The sequence below is a fragment of the Malus domestica genome, chromosome 11, assembly GCF_042453785.1.
Source record: "Malus domestica chromosome 11, GDT2T_hap1".
NCBI lineage: Eukaryota > Viridiplantae > Streptophyta > Magnoliopsida > Rosales > Rosaceae > Malus > Malus domestica.
In genome coordinates this window covers 12,853,076-12,880,205 of record NC_091671.1, presented here as the reverse complement: position 1 = coordinate 12,880,205, position 27,130 = coordinate 12,853,076, and the positions used below count along the sequence as shown (strand labels likewise).

Below are 27,130 nucleotides of genomic sequence, written 5' to 3'. Positions count from 1 at the left end.
CAACGTTTAAATAATAATACAATCATCAACAATTAACCATATCATTTGGTTTGCAAATTTGGTTTAAAAAATTTGGTCTCCCTAGCATTATCCTTAGTACAAATATGAACAAGTAGAAATTCATTACGTTTTGTGAAAACCTTTGACAATCATGCAAACCCTAGGAGTATGGTATTTGTGGGACCATGATTTTTCAGGGTCGAAGTCAGGCGAATCGAAATACTAGCACCTCAGTGGTCCAGTCATGGACTCAACAAATTCTGCAACAATGCCACCACCATCTAATTCTGGAGCAGTGGGCGAAGTCCGACGACTTTGTTAAGATTAATCATGCTTGTTTCATAAGATACGAAAACATGATCCAATAAGCAATCAGCCAGGCTTCCTATATTCTTGGAATCCTTACAATCTAAAGATTGGTGCTCTGCAAGTAATCATATCCTAAGAGGATTCAATATCTACTCCTAGATATCCTTGGGATTCTCCCGATTTAATAGATTCCATATCCTAAAAGGACTCTATTTTGACTGGTATAAATACCCCCTTCTAGGAGTCATCTCTGGTAACACAATTATCGCATACTTTCTTGCCTACTGCTTGAGTTTCATATATTTGCTTACTAACTTGATCATTGAAGAGCCTTTGGTCGGCACACCCTAGTCCTGGGCTGCTTATGGTTGTTTATTTTTATTTTTTTAGGTTATCGAGTTCGTGCATCTCTACCCTTCACGACGGTACGCGAATTTGGCTCCAATAATTGGTGCTTTCGTTGAGAATTGGCTCATATTTCTCTCGATCAAATCACTATACCACAAGTATGCCTACAGAAGAAAGCTCTATTAACCCAAACGTTGACACGGTGACAGGAGACAATCCAATCCCTAGAGCCTTCATCACTCTCGCTGGGAATAATTTGATTCCCGACGTATTCGCAACTCCTGGTCTGAGTAACCAAACCCATAATGCTACAATCATCACAGAGAACGACGAAGCTCCTGCGACTGGACCTCCCCACACCATGGAACAGATTTGGGAGGCTTTGCTAAGATCAACGCCTTTGTTGATGAATTACAAAGAACCTATACAACATCTCAGGCAGAGAACCATGCAAACTTCATGGATATTGAGAAACGGATGAAAGCTTTGGAAAACTTAAGCAGAACCAATTCTTGATTTCTTCTTTTAAACTTAATATTTTATAACTATCGAATGTTAATGCATAGTTGAAATTTATAATCAATTTCATCTTCATTATGCGTTAACATTTAACTATTCATAGTGGAGATTTTAAAATGACGACGTGTGAGTTTTAGGAGGCAAAGTAGGATCAAAATTGAGTTTCGTAGGATAAAGTGAAATCAAAATCAAGTTCCAAGGAGTGTAACTAAAATAATCCTATGGTATTACATTTTTACACATCCATATCAACAATTTAGTGACTATTTGACAAAAGAAACAGAAACATGGCAAAGTGAGTTTAATAAATAGTAGTAACTTTTGAGTTACATAGAGTAAAGTGAAAATAAAATTGAGTTCCAGGTAACGAAATAAAAATAAGCCAAATTTTACTCCGCCTTTCAAGTAACACTGTAAAAGATGCCAAAGGAAGGACAAGTAGATAGAGAGATGCATGGAGTGGAATATTCCAAGGAATGTCTCTTTTATTTTATGTATTTCTAATGTCTTGATTTCCTCACAAACAAGTCTGCATCTTTGCTTCAAGTCCATCTCTCAAATCTTATTTCTTTGAAATTTTGGATTACACTCAGCCTCAGTTGAAACTTGAAGAAGTGGTGTGCAAAAAGGAATTGGTAAACAAATATGCCAAGTGAGTTGCTAAAGCTACGTTTTTTACTTTCTTTTCTCGATTTGTGAGTTATTTTCTAATTCTTCTGCATCATACTTGTTGCTTGATGCTTGCATGGTCAGAATTGGGACCTAGCCACACATACCCCAACGCCTAAGGGACGTCAAAACACAACTAACTAAGACGAAACTGATATCATGATCCCACGTCTCTGGAACCTCTAACGCAAGCTCGGGACAGCAGAGCTCGTGACAGTTGCACATGTGTCACCACGCTCAAGACCGAGCTTGCAATCGGATGTCCAGGACCATACCTAGACCTGAAGACTCAACATCTGAGATCGGACTAATGACCTGAGGCCCAATAGTAGACTTGGTACATGGAGATTCGTCACTCAATACCGAACCTGGTGACACAAGGAGATGATACCCGAGACAACGGTGAGTACGAGTTGCCCCAAGAATCCGACGCATGGTACAAGAGCTAGGGATTGATGCCCTTGACCGTGCCCAGGTATCCGAATCCTTAGGTCGAACCCAAGCATCAGACACCTAGAACTGTCTTGGTGCCCGACGCCTGAGACCAGGCTCGGGAACTTGTCACCCATTAGCAGACTAGAAGACGCAATTCCTCCCCTTTCTGGCCTCAGCTACTTGAACAGAGATTGAACAAACAGCCGGTTTGATCCCTGCTAGAAAGAATCACGAAAAGCAAGTCGGAATTCAACCATAGATAGCGGTAGCATACAACTCAAAAATCTCGAGCTCATTCTATGCATCCCATACTGAAACTAGTCGTAAATCATGTTCTCATTCTACCATAGATTCATAGCATTCCATTCCAACAGCCTAAATAGATTACTGTACAGATAGGGAAGGATTAAGTTAACTAAATACGCTAAAAAGGCGGGCTACACAGAGAGAGGAAGAAAAGAACAGTGATGAAGCACTAAGCTCCATCAAAATTCTTGTGTTAGCACTGAGGGGCTCCCGAAAGTATGGGACCCCCAACTAATGACCCATGCCTTCCCAAGGCGGGAATGCTAAGGGAGCGGCGTTTTCTAAATTTCATGTTGCCAGAGCACGGTATTGGAAGCTCATTCTTCTCAATAAACAAAGAAGAGTATGAGCATAATGGTTCAGAAAATGACTCGGATCTAGTTCTACGGAAGAGATCCAGGTTCTGGCGATACTTATCCCCTTCTTTATCGGCTGATTGATCCTCCAGAACAGGGAAAATTTTATGATTGGCTCCCCGATCATCATTTCCCAACCAGTATCCATTCTCCTGCACATCCTGCATTGCTAGGTCATCGTACTCATCATCCGTTTTTGTAGACTCCTCGTCCACCGACCCTATCTGCACAATAGTAAAAAGTTTAAACAATTAATTCATGAAAAAGTAAAATCCAAACTCTCATCTGATCTAACCAGGATTAAATAAGTTTAAATATCCCAAGTTTCCCATATAAATATCCTCATTTAAGATCAGAAGTTTTGTATCATATAAACATATACATATACATTTATACATGTAAGGACCTTTATTATGACGTGAATATAGCAACGATCATAATATATTTGATGTGAGTTGATGAATTTTCAATTATTGTCCAGACCTCTTAGGGTTCGAATATAACCTAATAAGAATTTCTAACAAACCAACTCATACCTCTTCATACAACTGTCTGTCTCCATCATCACTTAGTTCTTCATCACTGCCTGCTTCAGCCTCTTCATCAACCTCTTCGTCACTTCCATGCACTGAATTGTCCACTTTCAGCTGAAGGGTAGGAAAACAATGAGAAATCCAAGAAGAAAAGACTAAACGGAACTGATCATTTGAATCTTACTTGTCATTACAGTTAAACTGTTGACCTATGTCACTAATTTCTACGATGACTCATCCGCTGATTTAAATAACTTGTTAAGCAAATCTCAACTTGCACAGTGTAAAATACCTAACTGAAGAAAAGTGATGTAGGAGAGACTTGGAAAATTCAAATTGGTGCTATAAGTACCTGTTTGGCGGGTCCCTCAGACATCCGTGGCGAGCTGCAGCAGGAAGAGGGAATACTTCTTCCAATCTCAGTTCCCTCACCCCTCGACTCATCTACACTTCCAGCACAACTTGGACCACCATCACTGGGCCAAGCACTGATCCCATAGAGACCAAACTGAAGATTCACTTGCTCTGCAGTTCCAATCTCCATCTCAGTCCCATGGCAATATAGAGGCTTCCCATTACTATCAACTGAATCAACAGGCCAGGCCTTTGCCACAGATCCATCGGTATTTACAAGAGCCATCAGATGCCTAGACGAACCTTTTCTCTGGATCAACTGAAACATCCCCTTAGAACTCAAAGAATTGGCTGCACACTGGTTCCTGTACTCCTCATCCACTACAGTAACTGTGTTTCTTGTGGGATCATAAAGTTGCTCCCCTGCTTCACGCCTACGGAGGCAGCTAAAGACCGTTGCATGGATAGCTGCCACACTCTTGTCAACATTTGTATTGTTAATTTTGGGGACAAGATGCTTGTCAGCTCGCTTACAGAGATATTCTTGGATTGTCCTGATGTTACGAATATACTTCACATACTTGTTCTTTGTTGGGTCCAGTGTCATATACTTTGCACGGACAGCAAACCGTTCCATGTGTTTGTCCTCATTTGTGATGTATATCATGAATGGAATGATAGAAGGGTGTTTCTTCATAAGCCCCATCTGGATTAAAAATAATTATTTTGAGAGGGAGAGGCAACTAAATATAACATCGAAACAACAAAGGGAAATATCATTATAGATACATACCACAAAATTAAGGCTCAAGTGAACACCTTCCACAATAACTGATTCTCTTCGTTCCTCCCACGCAGTGATAAGTCGATCAAGACTGTCAATCACCATCTCACTTTGAGCCTTAAATCCTTCAACAGCCAACTGCTTTGCACTGATTAATTCAGCAGTACTCGAACTGATGTCTGACAATCGCGTATCAGATTTCCCAGAGGAAGAGCCATCATGCATTCCATCTTTGGGAAGTGAGCATGGAGTTCCAGCCAATTTTTTGGCTTTCTTTTTAGTTTTGGATTCTGCAACAGCCACTGGATCCAGACACTCCCCTGCATGATAAGTTGAAGCCCATAGCAGAGGGTTTTCTTTTTCATCTACAAAGCTCCTCATCATGTGCCGAATTGAGTCGGTAGATATCACAGTTGTAATTCCCAACCTGCTACCCTGCAAGACTTTATGGATTACACTCAAAACGAATATATACCCATAACAGAAAATAAAACTTCCATCATACAACACTTAAATGCTACAGACAATAAAAAGACGTAGTAAAAGCACATCATTATAACACTTAAAGACTACAGAAAACCCAAAAGGAAATAATGAAAACAAATAACTAGTGAATTCAAATACCAGCAATGAGGACAAAGTAGATTTTCCACAGCCACTAGTGCCACACAACAATACAATCACGGATTCCTTCCTTTCCCTGATTCTGCAAGTAGATAATTATCCAAATAAAAATTAGGAAACAAACAGAAATTCTAACTCAAATGATTGCAAACAAAACTGATAATGACTCCACATCACAAGGCCATACAGCAAGACAGAATATTTCCTTTCAAAATCCCAATATTTACAATGATGTTCATCTTCCTATTCCAGCTGCATTACTAAAACCCCTCCATAAATAATCTAGAACTCGAATGATTGGTGCACCACAAAACTAACCAATTATTATGCCACTGGTCCACAAAAAAAAAAGAGTTCAAAAATATCATTGTTACTATACAGGTTCCAAAAGATTTCCGACAAATCTTACAGTAGTGTTACCATAGAAATTTCCACTGTTACGACTTTTAAAAACATGTGTTTCCATATTTTATTCAAATGCATAATGTTGACACGGCATGTGAATAAATAGTCACAACATAAGCAGAGATTGCCGGGAAAAGGTAAACTATTCACAGAAAGCAGTTTGTATATTGCTGCATGTATGTAAGTTCCATTTATTTCCAGTAAAGATGAAAGACTCTTCCGTACCCGCATGCCAAAGCTAAGTCTGCCTGCTGGTTAGGACCAACATACTTGTACTCAGCCTGGGCATCACAAACAACATTTAAGAAGGTTTTTCTCCTAACCACAACAGTCGTGCGTGCTTTGTACAATTCAAATGGTATACTCTTGCTTCTGTCATCTTTCCCTGAACCCAAATGGTTGCAAGCCTCAGCTTTACCGGGGGGAACATTTTCTGTTCCTTCCAGAAGCAAGACATTAGATGAACTCTCATTTCTTATCGATTCAAAAACCCGTTGGCTAATCTGATCAAAGAAAAATATGTCTGCCATTAGTGGTTAAATTTCTAAAGTAAAATAAAACATGGGAATCAGTCAAGTAAGAAAAAAACCTTTCAATACACCATCATCAGAAGACTATTCTAATAATGAACCAAATGACCCACATGAACCCTAGTTATATAAAAATAAAGACCATACCTACATCATAAGTTCATAACATAATAAGGAAATCACTTTGTAAAGAACTAAACTAAAGCGCCACTTGTTTAGTGGTATTCCTCTTCACTTGTAAGTGAGAGGTCTTACGTTCAATTCTCGCCAAAGGCAACTTTGAACCACATTATTGCTAGCCCATTGTGAGGCTAAACAACACCCCCCCCCCCTCCCCCCGCCTCTCTCCCTCTTAGTGTAGATAACATCGTTTGTTCAAAACAAAAAAACTACAGCACCAAAGCTATTGTACAATACTGTTTACAAACTAACTACTGGAACAAAAAGCTGATTAGGGATAAAAATTTAATGATCCAATCCGTTAATGTAGACATCGCTAAAACAATGCGTTCTTGAATGATGTCAAAACATAAAGCTCCATAGCCGAACAAATAAACCATATACAAGATTAATGGAAAGTGAATATACTAATATATTAAGACAAACACACCCAAAAGGATCTGCTCTGCACATTTCAACGCTTTAAAAAGCATGATCCATGAGATACCCACAGCAAGAAGAAACAAATGATAAAACAGCATGGATTATATTTCAAACCAAAATAGAACATTTTTCAATCAAACCATTTACCCTCTCGCCTATTCCACTGTTTGCACAACACTCAGCACGTACGCACAAAGTTCAAGGGAGTTCTCACACACAACAAACCTAAATGGAACTCCTATTCAGTTAAAATGGTTTCCGCTCGCTTATTCCACACCACTTGGTACATAACCAAAGTTCAAGGGATTTCTCGCAAAAAACAAACCCTGCCCACTTTTACATCCAGATTGAATAAACCAGGAAATACATATGACAAATGAGGGGTCGTTCTAAACCAGGAAATTTCGAAATTTAAATTCATCTAGAATTGACATTAAACACCCTTATAAACCTCAACAGAGATTATTGGTCAAAACAGAGAGATCCATCAACTAACAAAGTCGACTGTTAAAATGTAACTGCCCAAAGAACCAAAACTGAAGGAAAAAATAAAAAGTAAATAGAGAACAGGATGAGAAGATCATAAGTTAAGATGGTTCAGAAACAACAGTAATCAAATGAGGCCAGAAGAATAATTTTTCACAGGTCAAGTTGAAGGCGATGCAAGAACAACATAACGGTCACAGCCCACCTTTTTAAGAGCAAATTAATCTGAGATAATGACATTCTACCCCAAACTATGACTCATAAGGATGACTTTATAGAACGCCAATTGTACAACCAAGACAAATTCACAGACCAAACGTCTTCCGATAAGCCTTCGTTGACTCGAAACTTAAATAATTCTTTCACCTAGAACACGCAACACCACCATGTAACATTCAAGACTTCAAAAATTGCAAAATTCATCAAAATTTCAGAGCACATTACATGCAAACCCAGATCAGCCCCCAAAACCAATAAATTCAATAACAAATCCACAACAAAAACACAACCCAAAAGCCTAAAAGTTCTAAAATTTCACAGAAATTCGAAATTCAAAAACTTTTTCGATACCTTGAAGGCGTGGCGGGGCTTGCAGCCCATGAGTTGCAGACAGCTTTGCAAAACAGGACGAGTATACCGAAAGGACTCCTTCCCTTTCTCTCTCTTGTCCCCATCGTCCACCACCACTATGTACAGAACCTTCGCCGCCTCAGCCATCTCTGCAAAAACTCAAAAAATAAAAAAATTAATTTCAAATTACCGAAAACAAAATCACCAAAATCGAAATGCTTATATCAAAATTCAAAATTTGACACGGCAATGATGAACCCGTGACGATGTGAAGTTGCGAGCACGTGCAAAACATGAAAGGGATGTGTACAGAGAAAACTGGATGCAATGCCGATGAGAGAGAGAATTGAAGGCAATGTGAAGGGAGAAAGAGAGAGAACCGAAGGCAATGTGAGGGGAGAGAGAGAGCGCGGGGGGGACCTGGAAGCCGGTGATTTGGAAGAACGAGGAGGAAGACGACGAGAGCTGTGTTACCAGTGTGATGAGGGTTTGGGATGACGATGCGCCATTTTCAAGAGCGCGATCTCGGCGTTTTACTGTGTCTCTCAAGGACGCACACTTTCTCTCTCTAAAAACTCCAAAACCTTTGTCTGTCGACTCTCCACTCACCACTCACCACTCACCACTCACCACTCACCACTCACCACCACTCACCACTTTGCGAGGTGGAATGACGATACTGGGCTCCGGTCGTTGCGAGAATTTCTAGTTCTTCGCGTCGACATTTATAGGGTGGGAGCGTGGGCCCGGGAGCGGAGGTCTCGAGCAGGTGTGAAAAGGGTTTATTTGGGGAATGGTGGGGTGATTTGCGGAGACGAGGGTGTTATTGGGGTGGAGGACATGGTCCACAAGGACAAAATTGGAAAAGGACTTCACACAAATTTTTTAATTTTGAATTCTTTTTTTCGGTTTGTGTTATTTTTTTCTTTTAGTAGTAGTAGAAAGAGAGAGAATTGAAATTATTTTTTTTTCTTTCTAATTTTAAGTTTTTTGAAAAATTCGTTTAGTAACTGCGCTTAGTTTTCGATCGAAAACTGAAAGCTAAAAACTAAAAATAAAATTTTAAAACTGAAAAAAAAATTAAAACTACAATGGTTATCAAATGATCCGTTTAAAATTAATTTTGGTTTCTAATTTTAATTTCCCAACTTTCTAAACTGATAATATTTCTTCTAGTTTTTTTTTTTTTTCAAAAAACCTTGTCAAAACTGTTAATCCACCAGTGAAAGCAACGCAACCGAAAACGTGCAGTTAAACGTAATTGAACTTGTTTACCAAAAAAGAAAGGAAAATAGTCATTGGTCTGCAAACTTATCTCAAATTACCATTTGTGAAGTTTTTGAAAAGAAAAAGTAACAAAGTTGAAGCCCACAAAAACATCGGGCATGAAAGTGGAGTAAAATATCAGACCAATTGCTAGTTGGTCAAAATAATTCTTGATTATTTTAGAAGAGGCAGCTTTTACTTGTCAAACGAGAAATGTGAAGGAGATTTTTTCAAAAGTTCATTTTTATGGATTTTATGTCATTTCATATTTTAGTATAATATTTTATAATGTAAATATAAGAATTAACGTTAAATTATGAAATTGTAGAAAGTTTATAAAAAATCTCACTTTAAAAGAGTTTGATTAGCGTTTCTCTTTGTCAAACTGTGATACTTTGACTGGAAAATTACAAGTCATTTTATGATCTTCAAACACTTTATAGGGGTTTTTTTTTTTTTTTTGAATGGAGCACTTTATAGGGTTAAGCAAGGAAGATTACCTCATAGAAAAGGAATTGAAGCAAAACCATAGCTGTTTTATTGTAATACTAAGAAATCAATATATACCAAAAAAAACATTTGAGATAATATTTAAGAGGTTTTCCATCCAAGAAAATTTTAAGAAAATATAAAATATCAACTTAATCACACAAATTGTCACTGTATCAATGAATTTGAGAACGAGACAAGCTCAAAAAAAAAAAAAAGCAAAAGAACACGTCTAATAAGGGAATTAACATAGTAATAATATTTACGTTTCCTGTCAGTGGACTGTCAAAGAATCTTAACCCAATAAATTAGAAAATCTTAAACCGTTATCTTAATAATAGTCATATCATAAGACCACTTCAAACTCCTAAACAATAAAAAAAGAAAATGATTAGACCAAAACCGGTAAACGTGCCAAACTGCCAACCAACTTAACTCAAGTAACATTTGACAAATCAAAATTTTGTTATAGGTGCGTATTATTTAAACGGAACCGGATTCTCTCATGAGTATAGGGTAGGGATCCTTCTAATCAGATTATTTGAGTAATTGAAATTTGATCCAACGGTTATAATAATTATAATTTTTAGAGGATCCTCATATTTATAGTCGTTTTATCAAATTTCAATGGTTCAGATGATCCGGTAAAGAGGATCGCCACCTTATGCTCAAGAGGAGATCCGGTTTCTATTTAAACTCTATTAAATTTGTAAAAAATATATGATTACAATTTTATACTAAACAGGCAAAAAAAAAAAAAAAAAAAAAAAAGGGCTTTGACGAAACGTGCAGACGCCGCGGAATACCAAATTTTTTTTATTTTATTTTTCGTAGAAGATATGTTATGAAATTAAAGAGTGAAATATATAAATAATAAAAGGCAAAAACAGAGGAAGAAAACAACAAAAAAGGATAGAAAGAAAAAAACACGGTCGTGACTCGTGAGTGGTGGCACGGTGGTCAAGAAGGGAAGCTTTTACTGCAAACTTTGGCGGGTGCATCTTGGAATTCAAAAGTTCCAGCGCCACATGCGCGCCTTGTTGTGTTCTACTTCCATTCGATCTCTTTGATTCCGCTGTTTTTTGTGTCCTCCTTTTAACGAATAACTTTATATATGTTAATCAACGGTGATTTGGAATTTTTATAAGGAAGTTTTAACGAAAATCCACGGTACTGTTTACTTTAATGAAAAATCATATTTTTACACTAAAAGTCAAACATGGTACTATTTATTTTACTCTTTATTTTGTCCTTATCATTAAAACTCAAAGTTTTCAAACATTTTTCATTAGTTTTCCTTTTTATACTTATGTGGGTGCATAGTGGGAAAACGATTTTACAATCCTAATTTTTTTTTTTCTCTAGCATTTGAAATATCATATCTTGCAAAGTGTTGAAAATGAATCTTATGTTGATGGGATAAGAGATCTTACATAGGCCTATAAGTAAATTGGGTTCTTCTCATATTGTCAATTGATTTTATGATGGAACCTCAACTTTCTTCGTAGTATCAGAGCAAGCTATTCTCTCAACACTTTGCATGGCCGAATTACTGGTTAGCAATCTGCTTCCTTAAGTTGGAATTTCGAAAAGTTGTCCTAGCTCCAACTTAAGGGTATTAAATGAACGATTGGGCCTTCAAAAAAATTGGTGTTGGCTCCAGTTATTGAATATCGACTGAGAAGATTAGGCCTTTGAAAAGATTGGCATTGGCACCAATATAGTGACTTGACCAATGAGGCGATGCGTTGGAGAATAGAGGCCCACATCAAGCATATGACAATATAATACACAATTAATATATGAGAGTTTCCATCCCTAATATCACCAATGCCTTTTTGTAATAAAACTTAGTACCTAGTTATATGTGATTAAGTTGAGACAATATCAATTGCAATGAACAATTTGCTTCACAAAGAATCCAACTCCTCCAACATGAGTAGTTGGATTTCTTATTTCGTGCAGGCTTCATTCATGGTTAGTACGTAAATGAATACTTTCAAAATCAGAAATCGGGATTTAACTCCTTATATTAACTATGTTATGAATTAGCAAACACACCATTGATTCTTCTACCAAATTTCTTGTTGTATGTTACACTAAATATCAAAGTTGTTAATCCTTGCATATAATTAAAAGGGTGGAAAAAGGAGAATCGGACCTTGAGAAGTTTAGAATGACAACTAGGCTAACAAACTTATTTATAAACTTTAGACAACAACAGGATCTCGAATATTCTACTATGGGATGCAAGTCATGATAATTAAAGAATCAAATGGAGGTCGATCTGGTGGTTCCAAGATTCTAAAAGACGTAAGGCACTAGTCAGGTAACACCGTAATGTTTATTTATATTGTATAAATAAGTGTTTGTTTATACTTAAAAAATACATAATTGTATGGAGATACATGAATTGCAAAGTAGAATAACATATAAATTATAAAGTACTAGAACATATTGAAAACATTGAGAACAAACATATAATGAGTGATCATCCAAGTATTCAACAAGTCTCTTACAATTTGGTGAAAAAATAAATAAAATGCAAAAAATGAAAGTTATCTATATTCTGTATAAGTGAAAATCGTGACATAAGCGGGTTAGGTGGTGCCTAAGTAGGTCTAAGCACCTTTTTTTAATTTTCAATTGCCTAATGATTAATCGTAACGGTGATTAGCCTACTACCTAGACGAAGCCTTGGCAACGCAAATTGAAGTTTTTTTTATTTTATTATTTTTTTTTATGAAGAAGAAATTTATTAAAGCTTGAAACCTCTAATACAACTGTTTCCAATACAATCAAAACTAAAGTCCTCCATAGCCGAAAACAGAAGACAATAATCCCAAAATGAGGGTTGGAGGTCCATATGGGCTAATGCGTCCACCTCGAAATTTGCCTCTTTATAAATATGTTTCAAACTGATATGTTGAAACCCAGAAGCCAACCATTTGATATCCTCTATGATAGGTTTAAGATGCCAAGGGGGCATCCAAATATCTTGCACCATCTGGATGACTAGCTTGGTATCTCCTTCTGTTGGAAATGTGCCCTAAAACCAATCATATGATGATACTTTACGGACATTTCACATGTTAAACTAATCTAGTTTAATATCAAAGGCAAAGATTATTGTTTTAAGCCGTCTCATATAAATGTTATATGCTTAAACGATAAGTCCAAGGAATATGTAATTAGGAGAATGTAATTTAAACAAGTTAGATTTATGAGACCATTCTCCTTCGTATACATATCCTAAACGTTCCTGATCATAGGATTGCCAATTGGGCATTGACAGTCCGTTAAGATCAGTACGTGCTGTGTCTTCTCTCAGGAAGAGTGACTGGTCTCGAGTCATTGGTGTGACTGACACCAAGACAAGTACGTAGGTGCTCAATAAGGAATGAATTCACTGAACACGATCAACGAAGAGTTCTCATACTCATGTCACATGAGAACTCATGGTTGGGATAATGCAAAGTAGTCATTTGACCTGAGGCATCATAGTTGTCTTGTGGTTAGGTCCTTGATCTTTGATTATGTCAAAGTCACTCCATTCACGGGTGTCCACGGCATAGTTGGGGTTAAGCCACTTAGCCATAGAGGCAAGTGAATGCGCAACAAGGGATCTATAACCTTTAAACCGTTTGAGAGAGAATACTCTATGATATGATTAAGAATCTCTGGCCAGAGTATGAATGAGATTTAGGAAGTCATTCCAAATCACATTCAAGGTAATCATATAAGTAAATGAATCACATTGGATAGTAGACATGAATAAACTATCAATCCAAACAATGTGGTCAAGAGTATTGTATTAGAGAAAGACCGTATTGCATTGTAATCCTAAACTGAATAGGTTCTCCACCTCTTCTGATTAGCTTGGGTAACCATGACATACTGCTAGGTGTCACTCATGATTTGTGGAAGCTCTAAACGTGTATAATCACTAAAGGGAGAATTGAAAGTAAGTTTCAATTCACAATCGATTTGAAAGAGTTCTAATCGCCCACTGCCTCGCTAAAATGAACCTAATGGATCGTACACCGTGTAAGGTAGAGATTGAAGAAACAACGGAGATGAGTAAGGATAATTAAATGGTTTAATTATTTATTTATGGCTAGAATTAATTAATATGTTAATTAATCAAACGAATAAGTTCATTATAGACCTATGGTTAGTTTTGGGCCGCAAGGCCCAATGGGATTTGAATGTCAAGCCCATTAACTCAAGTTGTGTGACAACTTGAATAAACAAAGGGCTTGAAAGCCCAATAAACCCTTAAGGCCGGCCATTTAGAGGAGGGTAGTGAACTTGCTTTAATTACAAGTTTGCCATTCCAATGAAGGAAGGTATAAATATGACTTTATAGCCAAAATTCATTTAGGGTTTCTTTTGGAGAAAAGATGAGAACACAAACTCTCTTCTCTCTAAAGAGGCTGGCCACCCTAGAGGAAAATAGCTAGCAATCTTACTTCCTCTAGGTCACTCATTTCTTCATCAATCTTTCCTTGGTGTGGAGACTTAGAGGTTCTCAACTTTGAGAACTTGTAGAAACCAATTCTTCCATCCAAATCCATGGAGCTAAGAAGCAAGGAATGAATGCCCTATCTCTTGGGTGATTATCCTTTGCTTATGCAAAGAGGAATCAACAAAGGTATAAATTTCTCAACTCACTTTGTTTTGAGTTGGGTCTTGGTTCACCTAACTACTAGGCTTTGAATTTCATGGGTAATGTTTTGTTTTGAGTGCATGCAAGCATGATTCCGCCTTTAATTTTTTAATTGCATGTTATAGATGTTGCTCAAATGAACATGTTTTTCACAAATTTTCCTTCAAGTGGTATCAGAGCCTAGGTCTAGTAGTTGGTGAATCATTTTGGGTTTTGTAGTTCATAGTCTTTGATTTGAATGTTGTAATTGTTACAAGCTTTATTCTTGCTTCTTTGAATGTAAATTTTGTTAGAAAATTTGCCATCTCAAATGTTATAGATGTAGTTCATATGAGCATGAATTTTAGAGCTAAAAATTTGGTGCCATGGTTTTGGGAAATTCGGCCAAATCCAAATGGTAGATTTTTGGGTTCTTGTTTGTCTTGTTAAAAGTGTTTTCAAGTGACTTTTGGAACCCCTATGTACCCTAGTATGGTTATATGTTATTTCCCTTAAGTTTGAGTGTTTTTGGGATGTCTTTGGGTGAAAAATGTTCATGGAGCTTTTATGGGTTTTTTATGAATGTTCTTCATTGTTCTTGATGATTTAGCCAAGAACAAAAAGTTTGGTGTTTTGATTCAAAGTTTTGATTTATTTCATAAAATCTTTGTTTTGTGCTTTATCAAATGTTTTAATGTGATTGATATTTTGAAAGGTGATAGAAATGGTAATGGGTGTGTAAGAAGTACTTCTCTTTCACACACACCACTTGCATGACTTTATGACTTGCACCACTTGCACCACTTGCATGACTTTATGTCAAACCTACAAATCAACACACACATCATTCCATACACTCTCCAAAATCGGCCACCCTACAAGTGGGGTAGTTTTGGGGCTTTTATGCAATTACATAAAGTTTTGATACTTTTGTGTATTTGCACTTTAACCCAAAAGTTTACGTATTTACGTAAAGGCCCAAAATCATTAAAGGACAAATTGTTTTGTTCCTTTAATGAAGTTTTTGAATTTGTTGAAATTTTTGGGTTCTAGTTGTAATTACATGAAGTAATGGACTTTTGTGTTTTTACAAAATGAGCTCAAAAGTTTAAGTTTTGCAATATAGCCCAAAAAGTTGAGGTTATTGCATTTTAGCCCAAATTAGGTTGAGAACAAAATGGTTTTGTCTCTTTAAATGAGAATTGGATTTTCATTTCATTTAACTCCATTTAAATCAATTCTATGGATACAAAAACCAAATGAAAAAATGTTGCATTCAAGTTTAATTAGTTAAAGCGTTAATTAATTAAAGGGTGATTATGAACCTAAACCTACGATAATTGAGCTATGTGAAAGGCCGTTTCAAATTTGTTTGAACCATAGGAATGTGTAGATTAGATTTTGGCTGTAATTTGATTTGATCAAATGTTTTAAAAAAGCATAAGCTCTTCTTTACTTTAAAGTAATTTGTATTATTCAAATGTTGTAAAGAGTATAAACTCATCTTTACTTTGAAGTACTCCTTTCTTGTTTTATTTGATATGCATGAAAATGGAGTAGCGGGTCCAACGCCCAATAAGACAACACGCCTTAATGTGATTAAACGCGTAACTAAAATCAATCATCATTCCTAGACCGAGATTCAACACTAGGCTCGTGTTGGATCTAATCAAAGGTTCATAATCATCCTAAGGCCCTAAGGCAACTATATAGTCCATCAATGAATGCAAACCTTATGTTAGTAGTACCATATCCTCTTGCTTTAAAAACCGTTTTACAAGCATAGTGGGAGTATCATGTACAACTAAATCAATCACATGGACCAATAGTTGTAATAGGACCAAATTGTTTTAATAAGATTAAAATGTATGTTTATATGTGATGAGACCTAAAACCCTCAACCAAAACATTATTAAGTTGATAAGCGTGAGAGTGCTTTGAACACTTTTTCGTGGCCTTCCACCGTGATAGGCTCCGATCGTTTGTGACTCGTACACCGACTTCACCCTATCATGGGGGAGTACAAAGTGCGTGCTTACACTCAGGATGAATCCTATACGCATACATGATGTTGTGAAGGTAGGCAACGAGAATGATCAACATCATATCATTGTAAGGTTGTTCTTGAACCCCTACCCGAACTTGCATGGTGGGAATGACTTAACTAAGTGCAATGGAGCCAACATCATATCATTGTGAGGCTTCATTCTCTAGAGGCCAAATAAGATGGGTACTTGCAAGAGATGCAAATGAGTGAGCGTACTCTCTCATTATTATTGATGCTAGCCAACATCATATCATTGTGAGGTGGGCTTGGTAATGATGAGTCTCCCATACCCTACTAAGAGTTTCCTCCAAAACTCTCGAATTCCGATGAGGGATATGGAATTTGCGAAAAATAGTGGGTGGTGCTATTTGATTTAAAGACCCGAATCAAATGGCTTAAAATCAATCAATTTATATTTGTTATGTATTTGTTTACCAATATATTTGCAAACGCTATCCAAAACTTGACAAAGAAAAGCCGAATGCTTTAGTTTCTGGACTTGGTACCACAATCCCAAAGATTGTCTTAAATGGATTGTATATGTACCTAAGTAGTCTAATCCTCACAATCTTCCTATTGATAATGCATCATTGGAAGAACATGTTAGATAAGTCTATCATAAAGAGGACAACACTTTTAATGTCATAGTTCTTCACTTACAAATCGTTGTATGAAGAAATAAGAGTTGCTTTGAACAACCCTTAGCTAATGCAAACACTAGTGCTTGTTTCTTTGTTAAATGAACAAAGAACTTGAGAAGAAAGCACAAGGGCATGGACACTTTGTGTGCCATGATTCTTCACTTACAAATTGTTGTATGAAGAAATGAGAGTTGCCTTGAACAACTCTTGAAAGTTTGTAATTATGTTTAGAACATAATGGTTGGTTGACAAAAATAGTCCATCAACATGGACTTATGATGATTTTGAATCATAGAGTGTTGAAGTGTTAAGCCACTTCTAGAAAAGGAAACTAGGCAAGGACTTCACCTTTGTGTCCCTATCCAAATGGTTCACTAAGTTTATTGTAAACTATATAGTGAACAATAACCATAAACTCTCCAAATCGTTTGATGTGTATAACACAATTGAAATAAGTTTCAAGAGAGATAGTGGGAGTTTAGGGACCATGACTATTGTAGTCAAAGGAGAAGTCAAATGAAGAAAGCGAAATAAACTCCAAGGGAACAAACTTTCTTTATGAAAGGATGGACATTGGAAGGGGTATTTGCAAGAAATGTCTTGCAAGTGTCAAGAACACACCTTTCGGAGGTGTTGTAAATTGTTCTTGAAAAGTTCAAAACAGTTGGTTCTTCCACTTGAATACTTGATTCCGTATTAGTAACTATGTTTTACAATCGTTGTAAAAGTGTGGCTAATAAAAAGTAGAAGATTAATGAGAGAAGAGAAAGTACTTCACATTCGGAACGTGAATCAAATGTAGATCTTTGCGAAAGCAGATGGTACTTACTTCCTCATATGAACTACCAAAGAAATTGGAAAAACTAAAGATTGTCTTTACATTCCAATTTTAAGGAACTTAATTCCGTCACTATAAGAGATGGATGAATGTTTTGTTTGACAAAACATTGTTCTTTATTAATGAATGATTAGATTATTGTAATCTAATTGATTGTCTCTATAGTAGGGATGATATGGTAGTGTTACCTGTTTAGAATATAACGATGCTTAAAACCCAAAAAGGTTGTAAGGTAGTGACTAATCCCAACTGAGTTGTGATACCTCTAAAACATAAATTACGAGTTGGTCATAGATGGATGCTTTGGATCGTTAGATCCGGATCCAATACCTTCTTATTAAAATTGTATAGAGGCGAAATGTTCGAATCTTTATTCTTTTGGAAAGGAAGAAAGAATCACAAAGTTGTTGAGGTTAATTCACTTAGATGTTAGTGGCACTTGTCCACAACATAATACTACTCATGTTTATGACATTCACCGAAGATCGCTCTCGGTTGGACTATCATTTATTTTGAATAAACACAAGTCCGAATACTTTGCAAAAGGTTTCAAAGAATTCAATAAATGTAAGTTGATGAGTAAGATGTCTAAAGTATTTACCTCCTTAGATTTGATCCAAGGAAAGGTAACACTTTAGAACAGTTTCCTTGAAAGATATCAAGGAAAGAAGCATAATATGATAATGGATTTCTCCATTAAGAGAAGAACGAACTCGAAATAAGGTTTAGTTCGTTGGATGTTATCAATTGCCCATATATAGGATATATACTTCTAAGACAATATGATTGTCAATTAGAAGATCTTCCAAAATTTTCATGACTCCATAAGATGTAGTTGGAAAGAAAGACAAATCTTAATCATGTTAAGATTTGGAGTTGTGTGCTAATAAGCAATATTTGTTTGAGAATTATCTTGTGGATATCCTTAAATTAACCTTTGGATATCACTTCTATAAACCAACTAACAAATGTTGTTTTGTTGGGTAGTTCATTGTAATCCTACACTAGGATTTGCCTAAGATAGCGCAAATGAACGAGAGATAGAACTCAAAGAATGGTTTCTTTGAGAGACAAGATGATAATCAACAAATATAACAACCTAGTTCCTACACAACAAGCTCCAAGGTAGTCGAGAAGGATTTATAAACTGTCTCAGTTGAATGGTTTGAACTTTATGACTATGTCATAGAGTTACACCTCTTAATTCGAAAGAAATAAGAATGAAAATCCTTATGACTACATTGAGTGTATATACGATATATACTCAAGGAAATGGTAAAGTACCATTTGACCCGAAATAATGAAACCTCCATAGCTAATTGGTAGGTTAAGGTGACTACAATTAAAGAGATTGGTTGACTTGGAAGAAACCATCTTTGACGTAGTCTTGGTTTCAATTAATTCGAAGATTGCTAGCTACAACTAAATGGTGATTCAATGTTTGGACATAATATGGGTTTCCGAAACCATTATTAAGATAGTCTTGATAATATATGTCTAAACTATGAATCACAAGACATGTAAGTTGTAGAGATCCAACCATCATGGATCTTAGCAAGCTAGTGGGAGTTATAAGCGTCTTATGAGAGAAAGATCGAATCGTTTGATTTCTCATAAAGATGTAAATGAATCTTTTGTTTACTAGGTTTACAAAAGATTAGTGAGAGTTAATCATGTTCCTAAATTTGAATATATATATATATACAAATATATGATATATTAATTTTGGAAATGAAAAGAATACTTCTTCATTAAAGTTATGACTTTAAACATTCTATAACGATAGAATGTATATGGGAGATATAGTCTAAATACATGGGATATAAATCTATAATGATATATTTCAAGATATAATTGGATTATATCAATCCCTAATAATAGACAAAAGATGCTAGGAAGTTTCTCATAAGATGATAAACTTCAATTAGAAGGACGACTCTAGTGAGACTAGCAAGTTGCCCTTCTCAAAGGGAACGTACCCTTTGACTCCTAAAGAAATAATGCGTAAATAGAATCCTTTATGCATACGTAGAAAGGTGATTTATGTATTTCATATTGTATGAAAACATTGATATGAGTTGTACCTAGAAAGGTACAAGACGATATCAGTGCAAGCCCAGGATCAGAACCATGGCAACTGTCAAGTGAGTCCTTGAGTATTTAAGAAATACTAAAGGATAGATTCCTCAAAGAATGAGGAAGAATTAGAGTAACGAAATGGAAGCGTAAATTTATTAGATTATGAATCTAATCCATCATTGGATGTTTCTTCATTATGAATGAAGAGATAATCAGATATCTCTTTATTATGACTAAAGAGATATTTGGATGGAAACATTAAAAGTAATGACTTTAGTGTGTTCCATTTGTGAATGCAAAATATATTGACATATAGAAGCTTACAACAATGTTGTTTGGATGAGAAAGTTCATTCATGAACTCTCTATTCGGTTCCAACCAGAAAGTGTCTCTAGTGTACCGACACTACGACACTAATGGGGCGATAGCTCAAGCCAGGGAATCACGGTCTCATCACGATCCGAACTCAAATGAGAGACTGAACCACATGATTGAGAATCATGTATAATGGTGACGTCGTTATTCTCAAGGTTGCTTCTATGGATAACATATAGATATCCATTGTTGAGGCCTACTACTCAGCCATTTTTGAAATGACTACAGAAGAGGTATCATCACTGATGACCAAGCTGATTAGCTCTAGTGCAAGTGGGAAATTGTTGGAAATGTGCCCTAAAACCAATCATATGATGATACTTTACGGACATTTCACATGTTAAACTAATCTAGTTTAATATCAAGGGCAAATATTATTGTTTTAAGCCGTCTCATATAAATGTTATATGCTTAAACGATAAGTCCAAGGAATATATAATTAGGAGAATGTAATTTAAACAAGTTAGATTTATGAGACCATTCTCTTTCGTATACATATCCTAAACGTTCCTGATCATAGGATTGCCAATTGGGCATTGACAGTCCGTTAAGATCAGTACGTGCTGTGTCTTCTCTCAGGGAGAGTGACTGGTCTCGAGTCATTGGTGTGACTGACACCAAGACAAGTACGTAGGTGCTCAATAAGGAATGAGTTCACTGAACACGATCAACGAAGAGTTCTCATACTCATGTCACATGAGAACTCATGGTTGGGATAATGCAAAGTAGTCATTTGACCTGAGGCATCATAGTTGTCTTGTGGTTAGGTCCTTGATCTTTGATTATGTCAAAGTCACTCCATTCGCGGGTGTCCACGGCATAGTTGGGGTTAAGCCACTTAGCCATGGAGGTAAGTGAATGCGCAACAAGGGATCTATAACCTTCAAACCGTTTGAGGGAGAATACTCTATGATATGATTAAGAATCTCTGGCCAGAGTATGAATGAGATTTAGGAAGTCATTCCAAATCACATTCAAGGTAATCATATAAGTAAATGAATCACATTGGATAGTATACATGAATAAACTATCAATCCAAACAATGTGGTCAAGAGTATTGTATTAGAGAAAGACCGTATTGCATTGTAATCCTAAACTGAATAGGTTCTCCACCTCTTCTGATTAGCTTGGGTAACCATGACATACTGTTAGGTGTCACTCATCGTTTGTGGAAGCCCTAAACGTGTATAATCACTAAAGGGAGAATTGAAAGTAAGTTTCAATTCACAATCGATTTGAAAGAGTTCTAATCGCTCAATGCCTCGCTAAAAGGAACCTAATGGATCGTACACCGTGTAAGATAGAGATTGAAGAAACAACGGAGATGAGTAAGGATAATTAAATGGTTTAATTATTTATTTATGGCTAGAATTAATTAATATGTTAATTAATCAAACGAATAAGTTCGTTATAGACCTAGGGTTAGTTTTGGGCCGCAAGGCCCAATGGGATTTGAATGTCAAGCCCATTAACTCAAGTTGTATGACAACTTGAATAAACAAAGGGCTTGAAAGCCCAATAAACCCTTAAGGCCGGCCATTTAGAGGAGGGTAGTGAACTTGCTTTAATTACAAGTTTGCCATTTCAATGAAGGAAGGTATAAATATGACTTTATAGCCAAAATTCATTTAGGGTTTCTTTTGGAGAAAATATGAGAACACAAACTCTCTTTTCTCTCTAAAGAGGCCGGCCACCCTAGAGGAAAATAGCTAGCAATCTTACTTCCTCTAGGTCACTCATTTCTTCATCAATCTTTTCTTAGTGTGGAGACTTAGAAGTTCTCAACTTTGAGAACTTGGAGAAACCAATTCTTCCATCCAAATCTATGGAGCTAAGAAGCAAGGAATGAAGGCCCTATCTCTTGGGTGATTATCCTTTGCTTATGCAAAGAGGAATCAACAAAGGTATAAATTTCTCAACTCACTTTGTTTTTAGTTGAGTCTTGGTTCACCTAACTACTAGGCTTTGAATTTCATGGGTAATGTTTTGTTTTGAGTGCATGCAAGCATGATTCCGCCTTTAATTTGTTAATTGCATGCTATAGATGTTGCTCAAATGAACATGTTTTTCACAAATTTTCCTTCACCTTCCACCATCAGCTTCTCCACACCTTCGTGCCTGGCAAACAAAAACCCTTCCTTTTAAGCAACAGCCTCTGCAACCGAAATGTTGGCGCCATTAAGGTTCAACGCCCCAGCACCAACAGGTTGCCCCTCTTCATTTCTAAGAACAAAAGCAGCTTGGGAGGTATCATTAATGGTACTTTGAAATCGTAAGGTGACTTGGCTAATCGAGACTTTTAATAGTGAGTGGTTCACTAGAGGGCGAGATGGTTTGGTATGTTAGATCTACTGTTTAATGGTGCTTTGAAATCGTAAGATGATTTGGCGTAGCGATCTCCTTTCTCTGCATGGTCTCTCATAATTTCATAAAGAAGTGTGAAGCAGCAAGGATATCTTTTGAAAAAGTGAAAGTATTCTTTCGTTTAAAACCCCACCTTAAAATTTAGCTTTGCCTAGATTCAGGTTCCAAACTTCAATGGAACCCATTAATCACGATCATCGCAAGACATTCAATTGGCCACTTATCACGCCTTTTATATTTTGTGAAACTTTTTTTTCATTTAATAACATGATTAATTGACGACAAGTATGACTGCGTGGCAGATATTCCATTATCACGATCATTGCAAGATATTCCATGGAATATATGCCCCCTCATATTTTTAGTACTATCTTATATAATGTTGGTATGAAAATTAACGTTAAATTATGAAGTATCAAAAAGTTTATAGAGAATCTCACTTTAAAAGACTCTTTAACATTTCTCCATTGGTAAAGTGAATATGATTTCTTAAAATTTTAAAGCATCTTTGAGAGGAACTCTAAATTTTGTTAAATTATCAAGTAAACAGTACTGAAAAACTGTTTTAGCTACTCAGTGAAACTTTTTATCTTCAATAATGCTCTCTATTTTAACAAACTTAAAGTATTTTATTAGTAACAATTCAAATTCAACTAACTCTTTTCTAAAACAACATTCTTATCTCTTCCTTTTCTCCTTTCTCAGCAATTTTTTTTTTAATATTTAGCAAATGAATAGTTGCACTTTAAAAAGTGATTGTTTATTTTGCTATAACAGAGATTCTTTTACCGCATCTCTTGAAGATGAATTTTTTAGATCTGGCTCTTTGGAAGAGAGTTTTAGTTATTTTACAACATCTCTTGAAGATGCTGCTAATAAACAAATGTGTATTTAAGGGCAATTGAATTCCAAAAGGGCATCAAAATTATAAGCCAAATTTTGTAGCAACGTCCATATCTTAGAAGGCATCTTGAAATATGGTTTTTTGATGCCTACCGAATTTGAGTGATTGACTTAGGGATGGGCAATGGTTATGGTGGACGAGTAACTGCAGTTATTTACCAATAACCATTTATGTTCATACCCGCATAACTGTTTATAAACGGTTATACCCATACCTATAACCGTTTATAAACGATTAACTATACCCATAATCGTGTAACCATTTAACCATAACCGTTTACCCATTTAATCATAACCGTTTACTCGTTTACCCATTTTTGAACCTGTTTATCCTTTTTTTTACCCATTTACCTTTTTTTCACTCATCTACGTGTTTTTTAACAACTTGAAAATTACAAAAGAAAAATTTGTCATAATTTTCATTTTCTGACAATTAAACACCGTTATAGTTACATTTTAGCATGTATTTCCCTATTTTAATCATTTAAATCCTCATACAATTCTAATAATTGAAATAATAATTTACGAACAATATTTTTTTGCCACACACAAGCATGTCTTTAATTATAATCCATATGATTACAAAGTAAAGCTTCTAAAAATACAAAGTAGTTATTATCTTGAATACTAAATGATTCAAAGCTTCAAAACATTCTGAAACTAAACACTTTCGAACACTTATGCTTTAACACATTCAATCACAAAGTCTCATCGACTCGTTGTCACCAAAAGAGGCCTACAAAAGAAATGTATAAATTGAATTAGTATCCTATTTAGGAACATTGACACCAATTAGCATGAATTCAACAGAGGTAAGTGATCACATAGTAATACCCATAACCGATATAATAGTTATATTAAATTAAATGGGTACATGGATACCCATTATAACCGCGGGTAATACCCATAACTGATTGAATAAATTAATTTAACATATAGTTAATCAGTTATGACCACGAAACTGTTTAACATTTAAAAAACATATGAATTCATCAACCCTAAACGTATAAATAGACACTTTATCATTGTCAAAAATCGATCCCTCCAACAATTCTTTTCATTAAAAATAATAATAATAAGATTTTGAAAAATAATGGGTAATTTTACATATATTAAATTAAATGGGTAAATGGATACTCGTTATAACCACGGGTAATACTCATAACTGATGAATACCCGTTTATAACTATGGGTAATACCCATAAACGCCCATTTAAATTTCACAGATAAACGGTTATACCCATAACCGTTTGTTCGTCTAAACAGCTACCCATAACCGTAACCGTGAACTTTAAATGAGAGAATAACCGCAGTTACCCAAACCTACGGGTATTTTGCCCATCCCTAGATGGACCAATGAAGTCATGGACTTTCGTGAGAACAAGTTAAAGTCATATTGCAATAACGGCAAGAATTGCTGTAAACTGGTTTTCCATATGGGTACTGTTGGATAGATATCAACAATCAATGATAATTTCATATATGCTAATAAATGATGAATGCGAACAACTAACGTAACAGAGTATGAACACGAAATAATATTAAATAGAAAAAACTAAAGATCGAGGCTTGTGTACCGCAATGTTCTTGAAACAGATATTTCGCCCCTACTCAGTACTTGTAGTTCTACGGATGTCTGCTTCACTAGGATTCAACGATCAAGTTAAAATTCCAGCACCGGAAAATTTAACTTCTGGCGAATTTCTTTGTGTTCTTTCAGGAAGAATGCTGTGGATTGTAGAAGAAGAATTATGTTTTTCTGTATTCTAAATGCCATGCAGATTGATGTATATATAATATGATTATGCCTGTTCGCAACAAGTATGGAGAAGGGATGCATCTATTGGGAGACATCTTCTTAGATGGGTGTTTGCTTTCTGCGTTCTTTCACCACACTTCAGACTTCGTCTGAAATGATGAGTTTGTTGGTAAACAATAATTAATTAAATCCAAAAATAATTAATTAAATAATTTAATTATTAGAGCCCGAGCCCCAAGGTCCATATTTTGATAATTATAACAGCCCAACCCAAAGGGTGAGCCTAATTTTATTCTTCATGGTCTATCACTCCAATTACTTTCTATAAGGGATAAAGCCTTATAAAATGAGATGACCTTTTGGTGGTAAGCAATGTTGGACAATGAAATTTTGCTCAAAATTTCCAACCGGTACTAGTTCCTGAGGAGTATATGCTTCGTTCAACACTTCTACACTTTTACTTTGAATATATCTTTCCACTGACCTTCTGTGTAACATGAATCACAATCCTAAGATTTAAACACTTAATTTTTTTGGTGTAGACATGATGACATTAAGTGTGCGTTCATGTGACATGAATGATAAAGTATTTGATACCCTTTTTAACATATTCTTCGTAAAATAACGTGTGTAAACCATCGTCTAAGAACGTAGGCGACTCAATCAGTCCAAGAAGGTTCCCGAATCAAAAGACCAAACAAGAGAAGGATGTAACTTGGCCCATTGACCAATATCGACATAGAGGGTGAAGAGGCCGAATAGATGAACCGGTCATAGACACAAAGAAGTTGCTTGTCGTGGTAGAAACTACAAAGTGCTGGTGTTAAAAAAACGAAGAAAAAAGAAAAGAAAAAGGGAGGATAATTGGAATTGGGACAATGGCAGAGCTTTCTTTCACTAAGACCCGCAGAGCTCTGGTTTCTTAGCACGACGTTGACATGGAATTTTTATGCTGCCGAACCCTATAGGGATGTGGCCTATTCTGCCGAACTGCATGGTTGTCACGTACACTGCAAATGTATGGTAGCCTACTCTGCTTATGAAAAATATGACTATACTTTGTTGTTTACAAGTAAAGAGTTGTTCTTTTTTCACATCATTTCTTCGTACAAATGTTATAATCAAAATAATTCATTATTTATCATTATCTAATTATTTTAAAAAACTCATTTAATTGTGATACGTTTTAGTCATTCATATTTGTCTAACAAATCAATGATCATGTTAACAAATAACATGACGTACTGTTAATTTGTTTGATCTATATAAATGAATAAATAGTCACCATATTTTGTGAATTTTGTAAAAATGATCTTCAAATAATAAAAATAATAAATATTCGATTACGATGTTTATATGTCACATCGTTATTAAGGAAAGCTCCAATTAGGCAACGACCCACGAAGTATGCCCAATAGTTGATAGAAATTGCTAAAAGCAATAAAGTCATTTTAAAATTTTAAATTTGTTTGTTAAAGACATCAATACCCCTCTCTTTCGTAACGAAATGAACACATCATGTATCTAACTACAAAAAGCAATGCCGTGGCCTGCCCAATTAGTGAGAGGAATGTGCCCACCCTTTTACTGTGAAGTTTTGATTTCTTTTTGTTTAAATTAGAGTAGTTTAAAGTTTTGAAATGTGGATACTTAGGCCATCTCCAACCGAATGGTCCAGAGGGCCAGAGGGTCGAAAATAGCTCTAAAACCGTCTCCAACCGAAAGCTAGGCCAAAGGACTCGGGAATCTGGGAGGGCCCCACGGAATTTCAAAGGGCCAAAGGGCTGGCTATTTTTTTTTATAGTTTTGTTATTCTTGTCGGTTAAAAATTCAAATGAAACGGCTACTAGCCGTTGCATTTTATTTGATTTTTTTTTTACATTATTATTA

At 35.7% G+C, this 27,130-nt stretch overlaps 1 protein-coding gene across 2 annotated transcripts; it reads right to left on the bottom strand.

Moving 5' to 3' along the window:
• Positions 1-2,598: 2,598 nt before the first annotated feature.
• Positions 2,599-8,629, bottom strand: LOC103423554 (P-loop NTPase domain-containing protein LPA1 homolog 1). 2 transcript variants are annotated; one of them, XM_070807361.1, is made up of 8 exons: positions 8,212-8,629; positions 7,832-7,980; positions 5,868-6,145; positions 5,238-5,319; positions 4,623-5,048; positions 3,828-4,535; positions 3,479-3,589; positions 2,599-3,166 (listed from the first exon to the last, which is right to left on the bottom strand). In XM_070807361.1, exons 2-8 carry the CDS (start codon positions 7,976-7,978, stop codon positions 2,780-2,782), a joined length of 2,139 nt encoding a protein of 712 aa, XP_070663462.1. In that variant the 5' UTR covers positions 7,979-7,980; positions 8,212-8,629; the 3' UTR covers positions 2,599-2,779. The 2 variants fall into 2 exon arrangements, with proteins under 2 accessions (XP_070663462.1, XP_028944401.2); XM_029088568.2 differs by having other exon boundaries at positions 8,252-8,629.
• Between the last annotated feature and the right edge of the window lie 18,501 nt (positions 8,630-27,130).

Excerpts from the sequence above, each read along its gene's own strand:
- LOC103423554 (XM_070807361.1), bottom strand. The coding sequence starts at position 7,978 with ATGGCTGAGGCGGCGAAGGTTCTGTACATAGTGGTGGTGGACGATGGG. Across the intron at positions 6,146-7,831 it reads AGCCCCGCCACGCCTTCAAG|ATTAGCCAACGGGTTTTTGA; the intron begins GTATCGAAAAAG and ends TTCTTTGATCAG. Across the intron at positions 3,590-3,827 it reads CTGAGGGACCCGCCAAACAG|CTGAAAGTGGACAATTCAGT; the intron begins GTACTTATAGCA and ends CCTACCCTTCAG.